This window comes from Nannobrachium achirus, assembly GCF_963921795.1.
Source record: "Nannobrachium achirus genome assembly, chromosome: 12".
Taxonomy (NCBI): domain Eukaryota; kingdom Metazoa; phylum Chordata; class Actinopteri; order Myctophiformes; family Myctophidae; genus Nannobrachium; species Nannobrachium achirus.
The window spans coordinates 55,439,084-55,455,644 of NC_137832.1; the positions used below are offsets into that span (position 1 = coordinate 55,439,084).

Consider the following 16,561-nt stretch of genomic DNA (forward strand, 5'->3'; position numbering starts at 1 on the left):
CCTCACGTAGGAGGCCTCCTCATGTAGGCCTCCTCATGTAGGCCTCGTGCCGTCTACACGGTGTAGACCAGTGGTTCCCAAACGTTTTAGCTCGAGAGCCAAAAGAGAAGTTAGGCTTTGCCCGGGAACCAAACTAGTGAAAACAGCAGATCTGCAGGCGCACAGCGCGTCGCTTCGCAGCGTGTTTTGCGCTTGCAGATCGGCTAGTTTCACCACTTCCTAAACATTTGTTTTCTAATTTATGGAATTTAGATTTTCTTTGATTTCTTCATGTAATTACTGAAAAAAAAACAAAGGGACCCATAAAAATCTGTCTGCGACCCACAAATGGGTCCCGGCCCAGTGTTTGGGAACCAGCGGTGTAGACCTCCTCAAGGAGACCTCCTCAGTGTGAGAGTGCCGACTAGCCGACACCAACCCGGGACTCCTGGATCGCTGGACCCTCCACTCCCTCCTAAATCCAGCATCGGGGGGATCTGGAGCTCTGCAGTGTGTCTACGTTTAGGGCAGGTTTAGCTGTGCCATGGTGGGCAGGCAGCTGGTGCCCACAGTGTCAGTTAGTTAAGTTTGCCCGCCACCAGTTCCCGGTACCCAGCCAGTCTTATCCTTCTCTCTCCATGACCATTTGTAGCATCCAAGGTCTTTTATCTTTTTCCTGTTGTACTGTGAGCGCCCAAGTCTCATGGAGACCTCATGGAGAGCTCCTCCTCCACTGAAATTCCACTGAAATCTCCACTGACTCATTCAAAGTAGCTCACCCAGCACACATACACACATACACACATACACACAAACACAAGGAAGTAACTCTCGCCTCCCGGGGTTTGATGACAATAGAGCATTCATGTGCATTAGTGTCCTTTATGTCTCTTTATGTCACACCAGGCTCGTACACGTTGTGGACCCCGGACGCGCAGCACCAGAGTTGGCTACGCGTCAACTCCTTTTTGCTTCAGAAATCCTTCCTGGTCCTTGGGGGGCGGGGCTTGCGGGAGACCAGCCCTTCCTCTGGTAACTCTCAGCAGTGTGAGGCCTTTGTAGTGTACTGGGAACCATGCATGACGTTGACTCCTCTGCTGGCCTGTGGGGGGCGCCAGATAGCCGTCCAGTGCTCAGTCACCGGGCACTCGTTTCCACACCGGGAATAGTGCGCCAGTGCTCTCTCTCACACACACACACTCCCATGCTCGCACGCACCCACCGTTTCTCACACTGTCAGCCGCATATACGCACACACACACAAACACACATACATACACACCCGCGGGACGACAGAAGCAAGCACTTACAAAGACCCACGCTCGCCAAATAAAACGAAACAAACGCCACACTCAAAAGACGCCACACGCCAAAGCCAGCGCCGCACACAGCAGCGGCGCCAGAGCGAGGCGCGAGGTGGCGTGGCTGCGGGGGTAGATCCTCCAGCGCTCCTTGTGCGGGTGGAGGCTCTCCATGTCCTTCTGGGCGCTGAGCGCCGCCGCCGTGAAGTTGGCGTCCCCGGTGGTGAGGAGGTCAAACACGCACGAGTGGAAGTAGATGTCCTCGTCCTGCAGCTGCTCCCGGCAGCGCGCCCGCGCCGCCTCCACGCTGAAGCCCCGCGGAGACGCACCGCCGCGCTGGGCCTGCCAAGGAAGGGCTTGTTACTGTCAGGATAACTGGCAATTATGTTAACAAAGAATATCACTTACCCTATACCTTTAGCAATTTCATACTTTCATACAAATGTTAATTCCATTGACAGATTTTTTACGGATTTCTTAATAGAGGACATCATCCTCATACCCGGAAGTTATGCGGGAACGGCTACTGAGTGGCCAAAAAATGCTTTCTGGCCTTGACAGGATACATCCAAACAAACCTAGTCCTATCTGACTGCATTAAATTCACTTTGTATATACTTGTATATTATTCGCCCCCTCTATTGATGCACCTTCTCTTTATTGGTACTGTACTGCTCTTGTCTTTGTTTTTGTTTTTTTTGTTTTTTTCCCCTCTTAACTATCTTTTCTTACGTCTCTGTAACTTTGTAAATAACTGTATACTGCTGTGCTTCTACTGGACAACTGAATTTCCCCCTTGGGATAATAAAGGTATCTATCTATCTATCTATCTATCTATCTATCTATCTAACTCGATTTGCCACTCGATTTGCCATTCACTTTATGCATGCGCATACCCTCTATTGGCCCAGAATGCCATTGATGGATTCCTGGTTTTCACTCTGTATATGGATCCATATGGATTGCAAGGGCTCAAACGAGTCGCGTTTTTCCTTTCTTTCATGGAAGCATAGAGAGCGTGTCCGTGTCCCATCGGGGGATCGATCGAATAATCAAAAAAGGTTCTGCGACTACTTGAAGTGGTTAGTGGTTTGGTTTGGCAGTGAGTTAAACAGCAACAAATAACTGTTCAACAAGCTCACAAGGTGTCAAGGCATAATGGTGCGTGGGTGGGGCTTAATTACCTGCAGTCCCAGGGCGGGGGGCGAGGCGGCCATGAAGGGCGGTGGCAGTGGCAGGCGTCCCTGGCCGCGGTCGATGCGCTCGGCGCTGGGGCAGCCGTTGAGGCACAGCTGCAGGTCCTGCGCGGGGTCGTGCGCCAGCGCCAGCTCCTCGGGCACGCGCGCCGCCAGCGTCAGGTAGCGGCCCAGCTGCCGCACCACCAGTGTCACGCCGATGTAGCGCGCGTGCAGCTCCACGTGGCGCCCGGCCACGCGCTCCCAGATCCAGAGGGCGCGCAGCTTCCCGTCCGAGGAGGTGGAGGCCGAGGCGACGCCGGCAGGCTCTTCTGCACCCCCTCCCGGCGAGGAGGACGAAGAGGAGGAGGAGAGGAAGAAGGAGGGGTCACTGCTCACCGTGCCGTCGTCGAAGGCCGCTGGGAGGTTGTCGGTGACGGCCTGGTAGACGCGCTGCTCCGTGCACGACTCGTACGGCTTGAAGATGATGGTGATCTGTGGCGGTGGGAAAGAGTACTTGATCCATTACGACCTGGGATTATTTTATACTTTAGCTATTGAAAAATAGCAGATCTACAAGCTCTTGTCGTCTTTTTAAAGACTCAAAGACACATTTTCTAAGATTTTTCAAAAATTGCAGATCTACAAGCTCGCAGCGCGGCACTCTGTACTAAAGTCAATTCCGGATCAATTTGAACCAATAATGGTATCTGTGAGCACTGTCTTGTCCATCAGTTTTCAAACATAGCTATGACTCCTGCTAGACACTAGAGGGCAGTGTTACTCTGTGGAATAGATACATGTTTTACCATTCAACCTCTATCTATTCCTGCATTTCTAATTGCTGTTTCACAATGAAAGAACAGAACACACACGCACACGCACATGCGCGCACGCGCGCGCACACACAAACACACACACACACACACACACACACACACACACACACACACACGAACCCTGAAATCCAGCTTTGTGGGGTCGCTACAACATCATTATGTTAGGCTGCACTGTGAGGACATCAAACTTTTAAGACAGCAATTTAAAAAATGCAAAAAAAGAAAAAAAGAAAAAAAATGTAACCTAAGTCTGACTTATAATTAGCAGGGTGCTGTGTTGTGCGCCAAAAAAAGCCAGATCTACAAGCTTGTGTGTGCCATAGGTGCACAGCTACAGTATGTGTAAACCAGGCATACTGTAACCCTAACCCAAACACTTAAACTCCAAATGCCTAAACCCTGTGTGTGTGTGTGTGTCTGTGCGTGTGTGCGTGTGTGTGTGTGTGTGTGTGTGTGTGTGTGTGTGTGTGTGTGTGTGTGTGTGCGTGTGCGTGTGTGTTTGTATATTACTATACTTGTGAGGGGGCAAATGTCTAGTAAGTATAGCAGACTAGAACCTGTGAAATACACATGGTGACGAGCATTTTCCTGGTCCTCAATAGAGAAATGGTTGTTTTAAGGTTAAAATCATGTTTAGAGTTAGGCATATAGACACGCACACACACATGGACGCGTGCCCGCACACACGCACGCACACACACACACACACACACACAAGGAAAGCTTTGTCTTGTTGAAGCGGTGTTGATGTTTCCTACAATCATCTGCCTTCTCTAGCTGAGGCATATAGCTTTAATTATTAACACACACGCACACGCACACACACACACGCACACTCACACCGGAGCTGTGACCTTGTGTGTCAGAGGTGGGGCAGGTTATTAGTCATGATTATTAGGAACACACACACACACACACACACACACACACACACACACACACACACACACACACACACAGATAAACAGCACATTAATGACTAGGCTGGCCGGCCTCGTTCCTCACGTCTGTCATGTGAACAAAGCAGCCATTGACCGGAACCCTGAAGCTAACACGCTAACGCTAATGCCACACCCACCTCTGCTAACACACACCGTGACCAGCGCACACACGCATGTGTGTGTTGTGTGTGTGTGTGTGTGTGTGTGTGTGTGTGTGTGTGTGTGTGTGTGTGTGTGTGCTGTGCTGTGCGTGCGTGCGTGCGTGTGTCTGAGTGTTTGCATAGCTGTGTCAAATTACAACTTGTTAAAAAGTAATTTGTTTTTAACTGTTGTCCGGGGAGAGCCAGTACCTGTGTAATGTGTTTGTGCTGGTGTGTTTCTCAGTGTGTGTGTGCGTGTGTGTGTGTGTGTGTGTGTGTGTGTGTGTGTGTGTGTGTGTGTGTGTGTGTGTGTGTGCGCGTGTGTGTGCGTGTGTGTGTGTGTGTGTGTGTGTGAGTGCGTGCGTGTGCATGTGTGCGTGTGTGTGTGTGTGTGTGTGTGTGTGTGTGTGTGAGTGAGTGTGCGTGTTTCATAGCTTAGGGCCAATTGGGTTACAGTCCAGTGTAAGAGGTATTTAGACACTTAAGGGCTGTCCATACTGTCTCTGACCACCAAACTTTTCGTTGGATAGTTCCGACTTTCCAACGTGCAGCTTTCCCAACTCGGGATACTGCTTTTCAGAAGTTGTGAGTGAGGTCATTTTGTAGCTGAACCGGACCTTTCCTATGAAATGTTCTGTGGTCGGAGACAGTATGGACAGGCATTTAGGACTTTTAAATAATCATTGAAATGAGTGGTCATACACTGCCGTTCTTTTCCCCTTTTTCTCCCCTGTAAATACAGCTATTTGTATTAGTTGACGACACATACTACAACTATGTAGATCTGCTATTTTCAAAAAATAGCATATCTACAAGCTCACAGCACTGCACTCTGTGCCGTGCTGTGAGCTTGTAGATCTGCTATCTATAACTATTAATTTACAGAAAGTCTATCTGTCCGCCGCCTGACCGTCTGTCTGCATGCTGACATCACTGATACTAAGTAAACAGTGTCACCACCATGGTAACAGGCGCATGCTGAAACAATGCCCAACTGACATCACTATAGTTCCCAAATTTGGGAACTACATTTGCATGATCTAAACGTCTCAATAACAGAAGCAGGGAGACCAAATACAACCACCCACAGTTGTTTCACATATTGCTATTTACATACAACTACTGTACAGTATCATACGGTTTTAGTCTAGTTTTAGTTGACTAAATATCATTACATTTCAGTTGACTGAATCTGCAGTTGATTTAGTCGACTAAAATGTCTTTTGGCGGGCCGTGTTGTCGTCTAGCGATTGATTTATACTTAGCTGCATGCCGAAAATGGCCGAACTAGAGACTATTTTCAGAGCGTGAAACCAATGCACAACCATAAAATGACATGTTCTATAGTGGATCCCATCATCACTAGATTCTGCCTAACATTTGTATCTAATTTAAAATGTGTTGACAAAATTATCAATATATTTATTCATCATAACTTAGTTTTTTTATATTGTTTTCATCAGTGACAAAAAGGTAGTCGAGGAAGATTTCTCATCCTAGTTTTAGTCCAGTGGTTCTCAACCTGCTGGTCGGGACCCCCAGGGGGGTCCCCACATTTTTTTGGGGGGTCCCCAGAGGATTAACTTAATGTGCAACATTGTTTTCGCTCTCAACAGTAAACAAACCACGATCTGCTATTTTCACAATAGAACCGTGTCATACAAAATGTATTGCCTCAACTCTTAGTGCTGGTCAGGGTGGGGAGGTCCCCAATTAAAATATGATTATTTTAGGGGTCGTGGCCTGAAAAGGTTGAGAACCACTGTTTTAGTGGACAGAACGAACACTGCTCAGTTCACAGATACAGGAAGCATCGTCTCCTCCATGTGTGGTTGACTGCCAATTATGGCAGACATTGAACAGAATTCAGCCAATGCCTTGTGGCTCTTGGCATGGGCATTCCTGGAATCTGCAGGCCTCACACAACTAGGGATGGGACGATATGAACATTTCATATCACGATTATTGTGACCAAAGAAGTCGCAATTTACGATATTATCGCGATAATCAAAATATCCCCAACATCCATTATCCTGGGGTGGAACATTTGCCGAAAAAATGCAGATCTACAAGCTCACAACTTGGCTAGCCTGGATTGGCTATTTTTGGGCAAAGAGATTTGGTAGAGAGACTGTATCAAGTACGTATATTATAAGTATGTTTTACCAATAGAGGGTTTAAATGTTACCGGATATGCAGCTCGGCAAATAAAAGGTGAATTGATCCCAGTGCATGACGGAGGACGATTTCATGATAAATTAAATCTCCACAATACGATTATCGTGACTGTTTTTTTATCCCGATAAACAATAATATCACTTATCGTCCCATCCCTACTCACAACTAGTTTATGGACATTATCGAGGCTTCCAAAGTATAAACACAAGATATTGTACATGTGCAGAACCTGTATGATAGCACAGCACAGTGGTTCTCAAACATCCTCGTCGAGGACCCCCCAAAATTGATATATATTTGGCCGTGGAACCCCATTTGAAAGGACTGTGTGTCAGGGAAAATCCTAACCACGGCTTTAGCACCTTGGTAAGGAATGCCTCTTCCAGACTTGTGGGCAAACGTACTATGCTGAGACTTTACTTCAGTATCACAATGTAGAAGTAGTTAATTTACATGCTGAGACTTTACTTCAGTACCACAATGTAGAAATACTCTGTTACAAGCAAAAGGCCTTTTGATGATTATTATTACAACACATACATTACCCACTTCAGCCCCATATACTTTTCGGCCTTTTAAAAATAGCCGATCCACAAGATGCGAGGCATTTTGAGCTTGTAGATTTGCTATTTTCAAAAGATTTGACACATTTGATATATAGTTGTGAAATGCAGTTCTGCATAATCAGTATTTTTATTGTTGGAACTTTAGGTTACATATTGATGCCAAAACCTTTGTACTTTTACTCAAGTAACATTTTGAACACAGGCCTTTTACTTAACACAATAACTGCCGGGCGCCGCTAGGTGCCGCTAGAGTGCCAGCCATTCTCCCGTAGGCACACTATCACATCCGGGTCGCCAGCCTGAACTGGCTTGGCTTTTCACTCGAATGAGTGCTATGCTAGCGAGCCGGAGGAAGTTAGCTTTCAGTTAGCAATCGGCTATGTAATTTTTTAGAAGACCGATCTAAAGTTATTCAGCCGCCAAAAAAACTTTTCTGCTGGCCTCGGAACACAATCCGGAGAAAATCCGCTGTAAAGATGTGTTTTTCTATTGGAGTGGGCGGCGTGGCGCGGCCTTTTTTTCCCATTACGGGCCGTGTAAACAGAATCGCGGCCTTGTGCTTGGATGGAAAATTCGACCGGGGCTTCCGTTGATGCCTCTGATTATTTAATTCATTTTACTAAAGGAACCGAAAAATGTCTGTTCTTGTAATCCTTAATACGTCTTGCTGAAACAGCGTTTTTTTGGGGGGGCTCTAAACTTTTTTCTAAACCATTTTCAATGGAATAAATCATCGGGACAAGTAGAATGGCTCGTTGGGAAGCGGTGGAGGAGCCAGGACCACCCACGTCGCTACTAGCAGCTCAGGGTAAGCGAAATAGATTAAAAAATTAGTATTGGAATGGAAAAAAGAACCGAGATTATTCGGTTTTCGCACAGAAAGAGTTAACAGCAAAATATCTACATTGCAGCAATAACACTTTTACTGACCCTGAATTGCTAGCCACACCCCTTTAAAATGTTGTTTTGGCAATTCAGGGGTCTAGAAGTGCTCTCATTGAAGAGGCTTTCCTCGTTCGAAAATCCATATGGCGAATCAGTGTCGTGAATCAGCGTCTTGTGATCAGCGTGGGTGGGGGTTTCCCAGAACTCATGTGCGTTTCCAAGTAAACAAGTGCCGCCGCCGGACCGTACCGCACATCGCGTCGCCCGTCGCAGTAATATGCGATCGTATCGATCTCGCTATGAAACACCAGTAGCCGGCATGTTATGTGGTGTTTGATTACTAGTTTGTAGTGCTCCTATTCTGCCTGTTTCTTTGGTTAGCAAGTAGCACTAGCAAGCAACATGCTAGCCACTAGCCAGCAAGCCACATAACAACACTACGTCATCTGCTTTGCTACTGTTGTGTTGGTCAGGCGGTGAACCAATCGCAGAAGACTGCCTCTTTGGCAACGCCCATCCCAGAAAATGCCTTAGACGAGAGTAAGTTCAGACTGAATAATGGAGTGAAACGAAATGTCAATTCAGGCTGAGTGTCAGGCACACACACACACACACACACACACACACACACACACACACACACACACACACACACACACACACACAGAGAGAGAGAGAGGAGACACACACATCTTCCTGTGTGTACATGCATCTCATGCACATGACTGTGGAAGGAATTTGCTCTCCTGAGGACAATAAAGCTGCTATGTGTGTTAAGGCCAGCGCCGACACACTGGGCTCCTTTCACACCATGTCATTCCACGCCATTAGAGCTCATTAAAGCACAGGCTAGATGACCAGCACACACACACACTGTCACAAGACTGACACCTGGAGGACATACACGCACGCACGCGCGCACCCACACATGCACACACACAGATGGGCAGAGACAGCCAGACAGAATATGTGTGTGTGTGTGTGTGTGTGTGTGTGAGAGATAAAGAAAGAGAGAGAGAGAGAGAGAGAGAGAGAGAGAGATAGACACAAAGACAGAGAGAGTGACAGACAGACAGTGTGTAAAACTGATTTCTTGTCTGCCTTTGATAAGAGTTTACTGTTTGGCACAAAGAGATAACAGCACACGCACGCACGCGCACGCGCGCACGCGTGCACGCGCGCACGCGCACACGCGCGCGCAAACAAATAATACATTAATTGAATTTAAACGCCTCAGTAGAAGAGCAGGGAGACCCAACACAACCAAACATTACTACCACCACCACACATGATTGGTCAACATTAAACCCCGCCCCCCTCACCTTATTGGTGGCCGTGGCGCTGGAGCCGGCCACCACGGGGACGTTGGTGACCTGCACGGACAGGAAGCGGTTGTCGATGAGAGGCCACGCCCCCTCCACCTTACACGTCTGGAAGCTGTCCCTGGAGTTTCACCAAGAAATATAAGTATAAGCGGGAAGATCAAGATAACATTGATGATTTATGTCACTGGTTCCCAGGCACTGGGTCGGGACCCATTTGTGGGTTTTTGTGGGTTTTTGAAAACTTTTCTTTTTGTAATTTCATGAAGAAATCAAAGAACAATCTTAGAAATCCCATAAAGTAGAACACAATTGTTTAGAAAGTAGAGAAAATAGCCGATCTACAAGCTCACAACGCGGCGTGAAGCGACGCGTTGTGTGCTTGTAGATCTGCATTTTTCACTAGTTTTGGGTCCCAGGCAAACGTCTGATTTCTCTTTTGGGTCACAGGCTAAAAGGTTTGGGAACCACTGATTTACGTGACAACTATAGGGTTGTGTGGGAATCCGGAAACGGAAGGAGCTGAACCAAATTTGGTTCCATTTGTACCCTCTCAAGAGTTACAGACCGATAACTTTTGCTAAATTACAAGCTCTCAATTAAGCCCCTTTTCCACTGGCCCAACTCCACACCACTCCACACCACACCGCCCACTTGTGTGAGGTTTTCCACTACAAGGTCCTGGGTAGAGTGGTGTGAAAGTGGTACTAAACGGGGTACTAAAAAGTATCCACTCTAGAGTAGGTCTGAGCTAGGCCACACATGGCCAAACACATCATAATGACTGATCACTCACTGGGTTTTCATTTAGACCACCAGGATATAGTTGTAATACATAATAATAGATTCTATTGTGTTATTACCACTATTATAATCTATTATAGTATATTATAATATTCATAGTAATACATTAATACTTTATAATGTATTATAATCACAGTTATAATCCATTACAGTGCATTATAATTAGGATAGTTGTAATACAAATGTATTATGTATTATAATCACAGTTAAAAGGGTCAATTTGTTTCTTACCGATAGGGTTACTTTTGTGTAATGGAAAATGTAGATATTTTTATGTGGTGTGGTGTAGTGTGGTGTGGTGTGGTGCTAAAACTGCAGTCAAAAAGGGGCTTTAGTCAACAGATTCCTTTAACACAGACAAATGGAAACCATCTGGGGCCTACCTGAACGTGCGCAGGTGCGGGTCGCCGAACAGCCCGCAGAACAGGTAGCCGGGCGGCGAGACGCTGAGCGGCGGCTGGGCGCCGTGCGCCGCGTGGTGGCCGTGATGATGGCCGTGCCCGTGGCCGTGCGTGTGTGCGTGCATGTGAGCGTGCGTGTGGGCGTGCGCGTGTGCGTGCAGCATGCGGCTGTGGTAGTCGCAGGGCTCGGGGAGGGGCTCCTCGGGCTGCGTGGCCGACGTGGGGCCGTCTCTGGAGCAGTTCCTCTGGAAGCACAAAGATGTTATTGTCAAGGTCCAGAAGACGTACCAGAGGTTTTATAATGATGATTAGGGATCGGGAGATCGGAAATCGGTCAGATCGGGGCCGATTTCAAAAGATCAGAATCGGGAGAAAAAGATTGGGAAACACCTTGTCTTTATACATTTAAAAAAATATATAAGCTGATGAGCTTTATTTTTAATTTGTTTTGATAAAATGCTGCACTAAGTTAAAAAGAAGCTTGGATAGAATGGATACTGTTATTTAAATAAATAAATACAAAACCTTAAGGGACAACATAAAATCATTTTTTCTTTTTCCAATGCATTGCCGAAAGATCAGATCGGGATTGAAATATGTGGGAGCAAAAATATGTGATCGGGATCGGTAGCAAAAAAACGTGATCGGGACATCCCTAATGATGATGTTGATAATATCATCATCTCCAGTCCATACACAGCGTTACGCGAAAGCAGCAAAAGTAGCAGATCCACAAGCTTCAAGCTTGTCGACCTGCCACTTTTGATACTTTTGAATACTGAAAAGTAACAATTTTGGACTTATGACATAATTCCAACCGACAGAGACAATAATAATTTGGTCCCCACATCTTGTGATGTTTTCTGGTCACTGTATATTCACAGCACACATACAGTACGTGAAATTCCTGTGACTATTGCTCCCATTGAGCAATAGTTGACTATTAGGTTTCACTGGTCTAAAAGTGCATGTGTGCTAGCTTGTCTGCTTACAGCATGCTAACGGCATCGTACATGTGGACTTAGCGATCGTGCACGCGGCAGGCAACTGCGAAAGACACAAATACCACAAAGTAAAAGGCCTGTACTCAACATTTGAAATAAAAAAGTATTGCCATCAATCAATACATACTTATGGCAACACATTAAAAGTATTATTATTTCGTTTTAGAGTTCAATGTTACAATACATTGCAGTATTGATACTTTTGCTTAAAAATGTGAGTACTTTTTCCACCACTGCCCCTGGACTTCACCCCTGACACACAGTAAGAAGTGTCCCCACCTGGCTCATCAGGTCAGAGATGCCCAGCACGGCGGAGTGGAACACCAGGTTCCCGCGGCAGGACTTGGCCGTGCGCTGCGTGCACGAGGAGTACGCCCGCAGGCCCTTGCAGAACTCGGCGTCGAAGTCCAGCGCCGGCGTCAGGTGAGAGGTCAGGGTCACGAAGTCCGACGTGCACTTCTGGATGCGACACTGTGGGGGAGGGGAGGCGGGCGGGACCTGGCACTGACCTGCAACGCACACCATCACAAATCAGGCTGATTATTAACCCATTTAGGCCTAGAATTATTGAATGCTTTAACCAGTGAAAAATAGCAGATATGCAAGCTCACGGAGCTTGTAGATCTGCTATTTTTTTTTAAGTCGTGAAAATGTGTGCAAATCTTTGAATATACTGGTATGTATTTTTAGAGCAAACGTTTGTAACTCAGATTTTGCTTCTGGGGGGTCCCTGGAACTAAATATTTTGAGATGGGGGTCCGTGGCCAAATACATATCATTTTGGGGGTCCTTCACATGAAAAGGTTTGAGCACCACTGACATAGTAGTCTCTCAAGAACAGACTAACTGAGCTCCAGTTAAGTGAAAAGGACCTTTTCTTTGACGATGGCGAGCCAGATTGCTGACATAGAAACATAGGTTTTTCAAAAGAACCTTAGAAGGATTCAAAAGACACTTATAGAATCGGGTCAAAATTAAAATTTTCAGGATTTTTCAAAAATAGCAGATCTACAAGCTCGCAGCGCGGCACTCGGTGCCGCGCTGTGAGCTTGTATATCTGCTATTTTTTTAATATTTAAAGCATAAATTATTGCGTAATAATGTGTTCAGGCCTAAATGGGTTAATAATAATAATAATAATAATAATGCATACCGTTTAGATCTAGCGCTTTCCTAAGTACTCGCTTTACATAGAAATTAACTTGATTTACAACAACAAAAAAGTTTAAAACCACACAAGGCATCGGTAAGTCCATCTAGGCCTTGTAAGAAGCCTAACCCTTTTGAAAGTGTCAATGGATCGTTGTGCTATCAAACATGTTAAATGGATCCCTGGCTAATAAACCAAATATGCAAATATACACCATTATAATTGCCCCCTATAACTAAAATGAAAAAACCTTACATATATTTATTTATTTTAGAAATAGTTCATCATTTACTGAATACACGCGTCGCAGGTTGATGTCATTTGTCCACGTGTGGTCCAGCCCTATGGAATGTATGAGATGCATATGCTAATAAACATTTAAAATATTGTTTTGATGTTCATATTAACCTAGGAAAGTATATTACATAATGTTTTATGGACATGCTATATATTCTGCATTTCAGCCACAGACCTCCATCTGATGAACTGTCTCTCAGACCTATATATTTTGTTATCGTTAACTCCATGCCGATGATGCTGTATTGATGTGGTACCATAGGTGAGACAACAGGCAAGAGTTGATCAAAATAACAATACTCTAATTAACTGCTGTAGATGATTAACAATCATTTTACTCTTGAGAGTGTAAAATGAAACCAAAAGGAGCCTTAGCGGTCTATTTGGTCTCATTTTACCCTATCAAGAGTCACCTGGGGACCACCTGGAACCCCCTCAAAGACCACTGGTTGAGAACCAATGTTAGGTATTAAAGAGTATCAGCGCGTTTAACACACATCTGTACAATACATGCACACACATATGCACGCATGCACACACACGCGTGCGCACGGCCACACACACACACACACACAGACAATGAACATAGTCGGTTTTACAGAAATACGATGACACCCTGACAATCTTTCAACATCTGCCTTTGGAAAGCAAATCCAGGTTATCCGCGTGTGACGGTACACACACACACACACACACACACACAAGCGTGTCAAGAGAACAAATGCACGCACGCTTGTACACACGTCTGTGTTAGTCTACTACAACATAAATGTTGTGAGTTTGTACATCTGCTACTTTCAGTGCGCAACAATGAAACAAACACACACACATGCACGTACACTGGGGTCATTGTGTGTGTGTGTGTGTGTGTGTGTGTGTGTGTGTGTGTGTGTGTATGTGTGCGTGCGTGCGTGCGTGCGTGCGTGCGTGCGTGCGTGCGTGCGTGCGTGCGTGCCTGCGTGCGTGCGTGCCTGCGTGCGTGTGTGTGTGTGAAAACGCTTTGATGTTTAACAGTTGAGCGTCCTGCTCCAATCAGAGAGTAAAGATGATCTGACAACCTGTCATAAAACCAGGACAAAGTTCACACACACACACACACACACACACACATACTGGTAGATGTGGTTTAGCAGGACCCTTTAGCTCAAACCTGCGGTTTACAACATTAGCAGGACACCACTTTCCACTTGCTTTACTAATATGTGGAGCATGTCAAAAAATCTATTTTGAGCCATAGAACACATATTTCACTTCAAAAGTTGAATAAACTCAACACAACTCAAGTTTTAACAATCTGACAAAATCCTACATTAGGAGGACATTAGATAATTAGGTTCTAAGCTCCGCCCATGTGAATTAACAGGACTAACTACATTAACAGGACAGCTGCAATTAAACACATGAAAATATGTCACTGCAGGGTATTTAAGGGTCAAATGTGATTAAATGTGACATAGCTAAACACAAACAAGGCATTCTATTGATGTTTTTAAATCTCTTCCTAAGACACATTTGTTTTTTCGCTGGCTTTTTTCTTTTTTCTTCTCTGAGCCAACCAAAACTATACATTGTCCACACAACTAGGAACCAATGCCAGTTACATCCGTCTTTGTGTATACATGTGACCTGACGGTCGCTTATCTCCCGATTAGGGAGTCTTACTGGTAGGCCTGTTTGTCATTTATGCACCATGTACAGCACTTCGGTCAATGTCTCTTGCCTACAGTGGTGTGTTACTGTTTCAACACCTGACTTGCCCTCAGGATCAACCATACAAGTGGAATATAAGCCAGTAAACATGCAGGACTGGAATGACATCGATACAAAGCTCACTAACTAAGTGTTGTTGGTGCCACTGAGATGGTAAACTACAATTCAATGCAATATGACTACTGTGTGTGACTTAGCAGGCCTGAGAACAGGCTGAGAGATGTGATTTCAACATCTTCAATGTTGAGCTACTGTTAATAAAGTTCTGCAGTGAACAAACTAGCATTTTCATCCATCTTGGTCGAAGGGGGACATTGAAAATGTCATGACTGAGGGGTCAATAGACTTAAGCTTTGTGAAGTTAACTTTACAGCTCGTCTGTTATTCTTGACTTCTTTAGAGATTTTCATAAGAGATTTACTGGAAGGGTTATAAGACCAAAAACTATAGCTGAAAAACACACCAATCATGAACAAGGTTCAACATTTATTTTTTGTAGGACACAGGAATGTAGCCCTGCCCCGCTGTAATCAGACAAAATTCGGGGAAGACCGCCAAAGCACCTCAGACCGTAGGGATGGGACAATATACGATATTATCGTTTATCGTGATAAAAACACTCACAATAATCATATTGTGGAGATTTAATTTATCGTGATATCATCCTCTGTCATACACTGGGATCAATTCACCTTTTATTTGCCGAGCTGCATATCCAGTACTATTTAAACCCTCTATAATTGGTAAAAGGTACATAATATATGTACTTGATACAGTAGTTTTTCACTCTCTACCAAATCTCTTTGCCAAAAAATAGACGATCTACAAGCTCACAATGCTTCGTGCTGCGAGCTTGTAGATCTGCATGATTACTGCATGATTGATCTGTCGCAAAGCCCTCTCCCTAACTGTGAGGATTGGACGACAGCGTAGCAAAACACTTCCACCCAAAGTTGGCTCCCATAACCCGCTAAAAAGCCCGTACCTTGGCCCCCCATCGACCGGGAGAGACGGGGCCAGCACCCAGGGGGTACCCAGGGGCCCAGCCACCGCCAGGGCTCCCCACGGACCCCCTGGGAAAAAAATATGGGAAAATAGTCAAAAGTAGCCGATCATAAATGTGACCCGATTAGGGAGTCTTACTGGTATATAGGCAAATTAATATCAAAAACATTTATATTACATTATTACGGCCATGGTGAAACGTTGCTGCTGGGGGACCTGCTACAGTGATTATAGCTACCCAGAACATTTGAAGGGAGCATTTTTCAAATCATTTTCCGAAACCAAAATCTGCCTTAGACTGCAGCCTGTCGATTGTAGGTATAAATTATCGATACATTTGTTGTTTTTGGGTCAGTTTTAAGTGCACTGCAATTAAGCAATGACATTGTTTTTTCCAGCGGGTAAATGCACAGGAAGAAAAATTAAGTGAATCTTTAAAATATAGCAGATCCACAAGTCTAGGTATGCAGGTCGCCGGTTCGATTCCCGATCCGGACGACCTTTGCCACTTGTCATTCCCCATCTCTCTCCCCATTTCCTGTCTGTCTACTATCCTAACAAATAAAGGCATAAAAAGCCCAAAAAACTAATCTTTAAAAAAAAGAAAGTCAGGTCTGAGATTTATCACCCAGCCCTACTTTAATGTTGAGTTACATGTTGTATGACATCATTTTTGTAGCTGCAAGGAATAATTATGGCAATTATAATTTGATAATTGATTTGCAGTATCTCATAAGCTACAGTGCGTTACTGCATCCCCATTATTCAGTTGCCTGCAAATGTATAAATAGGCTACTTTTTCCAGAATTATGTTTAATACCAGCGTTAGTCCAGAAACCCCCACATTTACATAAATCAAAACAT

At 45.0% G+C, this 16,561-nt stretch overlaps 1 protein-coding gene across 1 annotated transcript in view; it reads right to left on the minus strand.

Annotated features, from left to right (window-relative positions):
• Nucleotides 1–1,331: 1,331 nt before the first annotated feature.
• The window catches only part of rgmb (repulsive guidance molecule BMP co-receptor b), a gene marked incomplete at both ends in the record, with an annotated part of 48,105 nt that continues 32,875 nt past the window's right edge, over nt 1,332–16,561 (minus strand). Inside the window, 5 exons of the mRNA XM_080738774.1 lie at nt 1,332–1,622; nt 2,465–2,950; nt 9,327–9,447; nt 10,514–10,776; nt 11,815–12,044. Of these exons, the coding sequence (XP_080594900.1) occupies nt 1,332–1,622; nt 2,465–2,950; nt 9,327–9,447; nt 10,514–10,776; nt 11,815–12,044 (1,391 nt within the window). The remainder of the gene's footprint in view (nt 1,623–2,464; nt 2,951–9,326; nt 9,448–10,513; nt 10,777–11,814; nt 12,045–16,561) is intronic.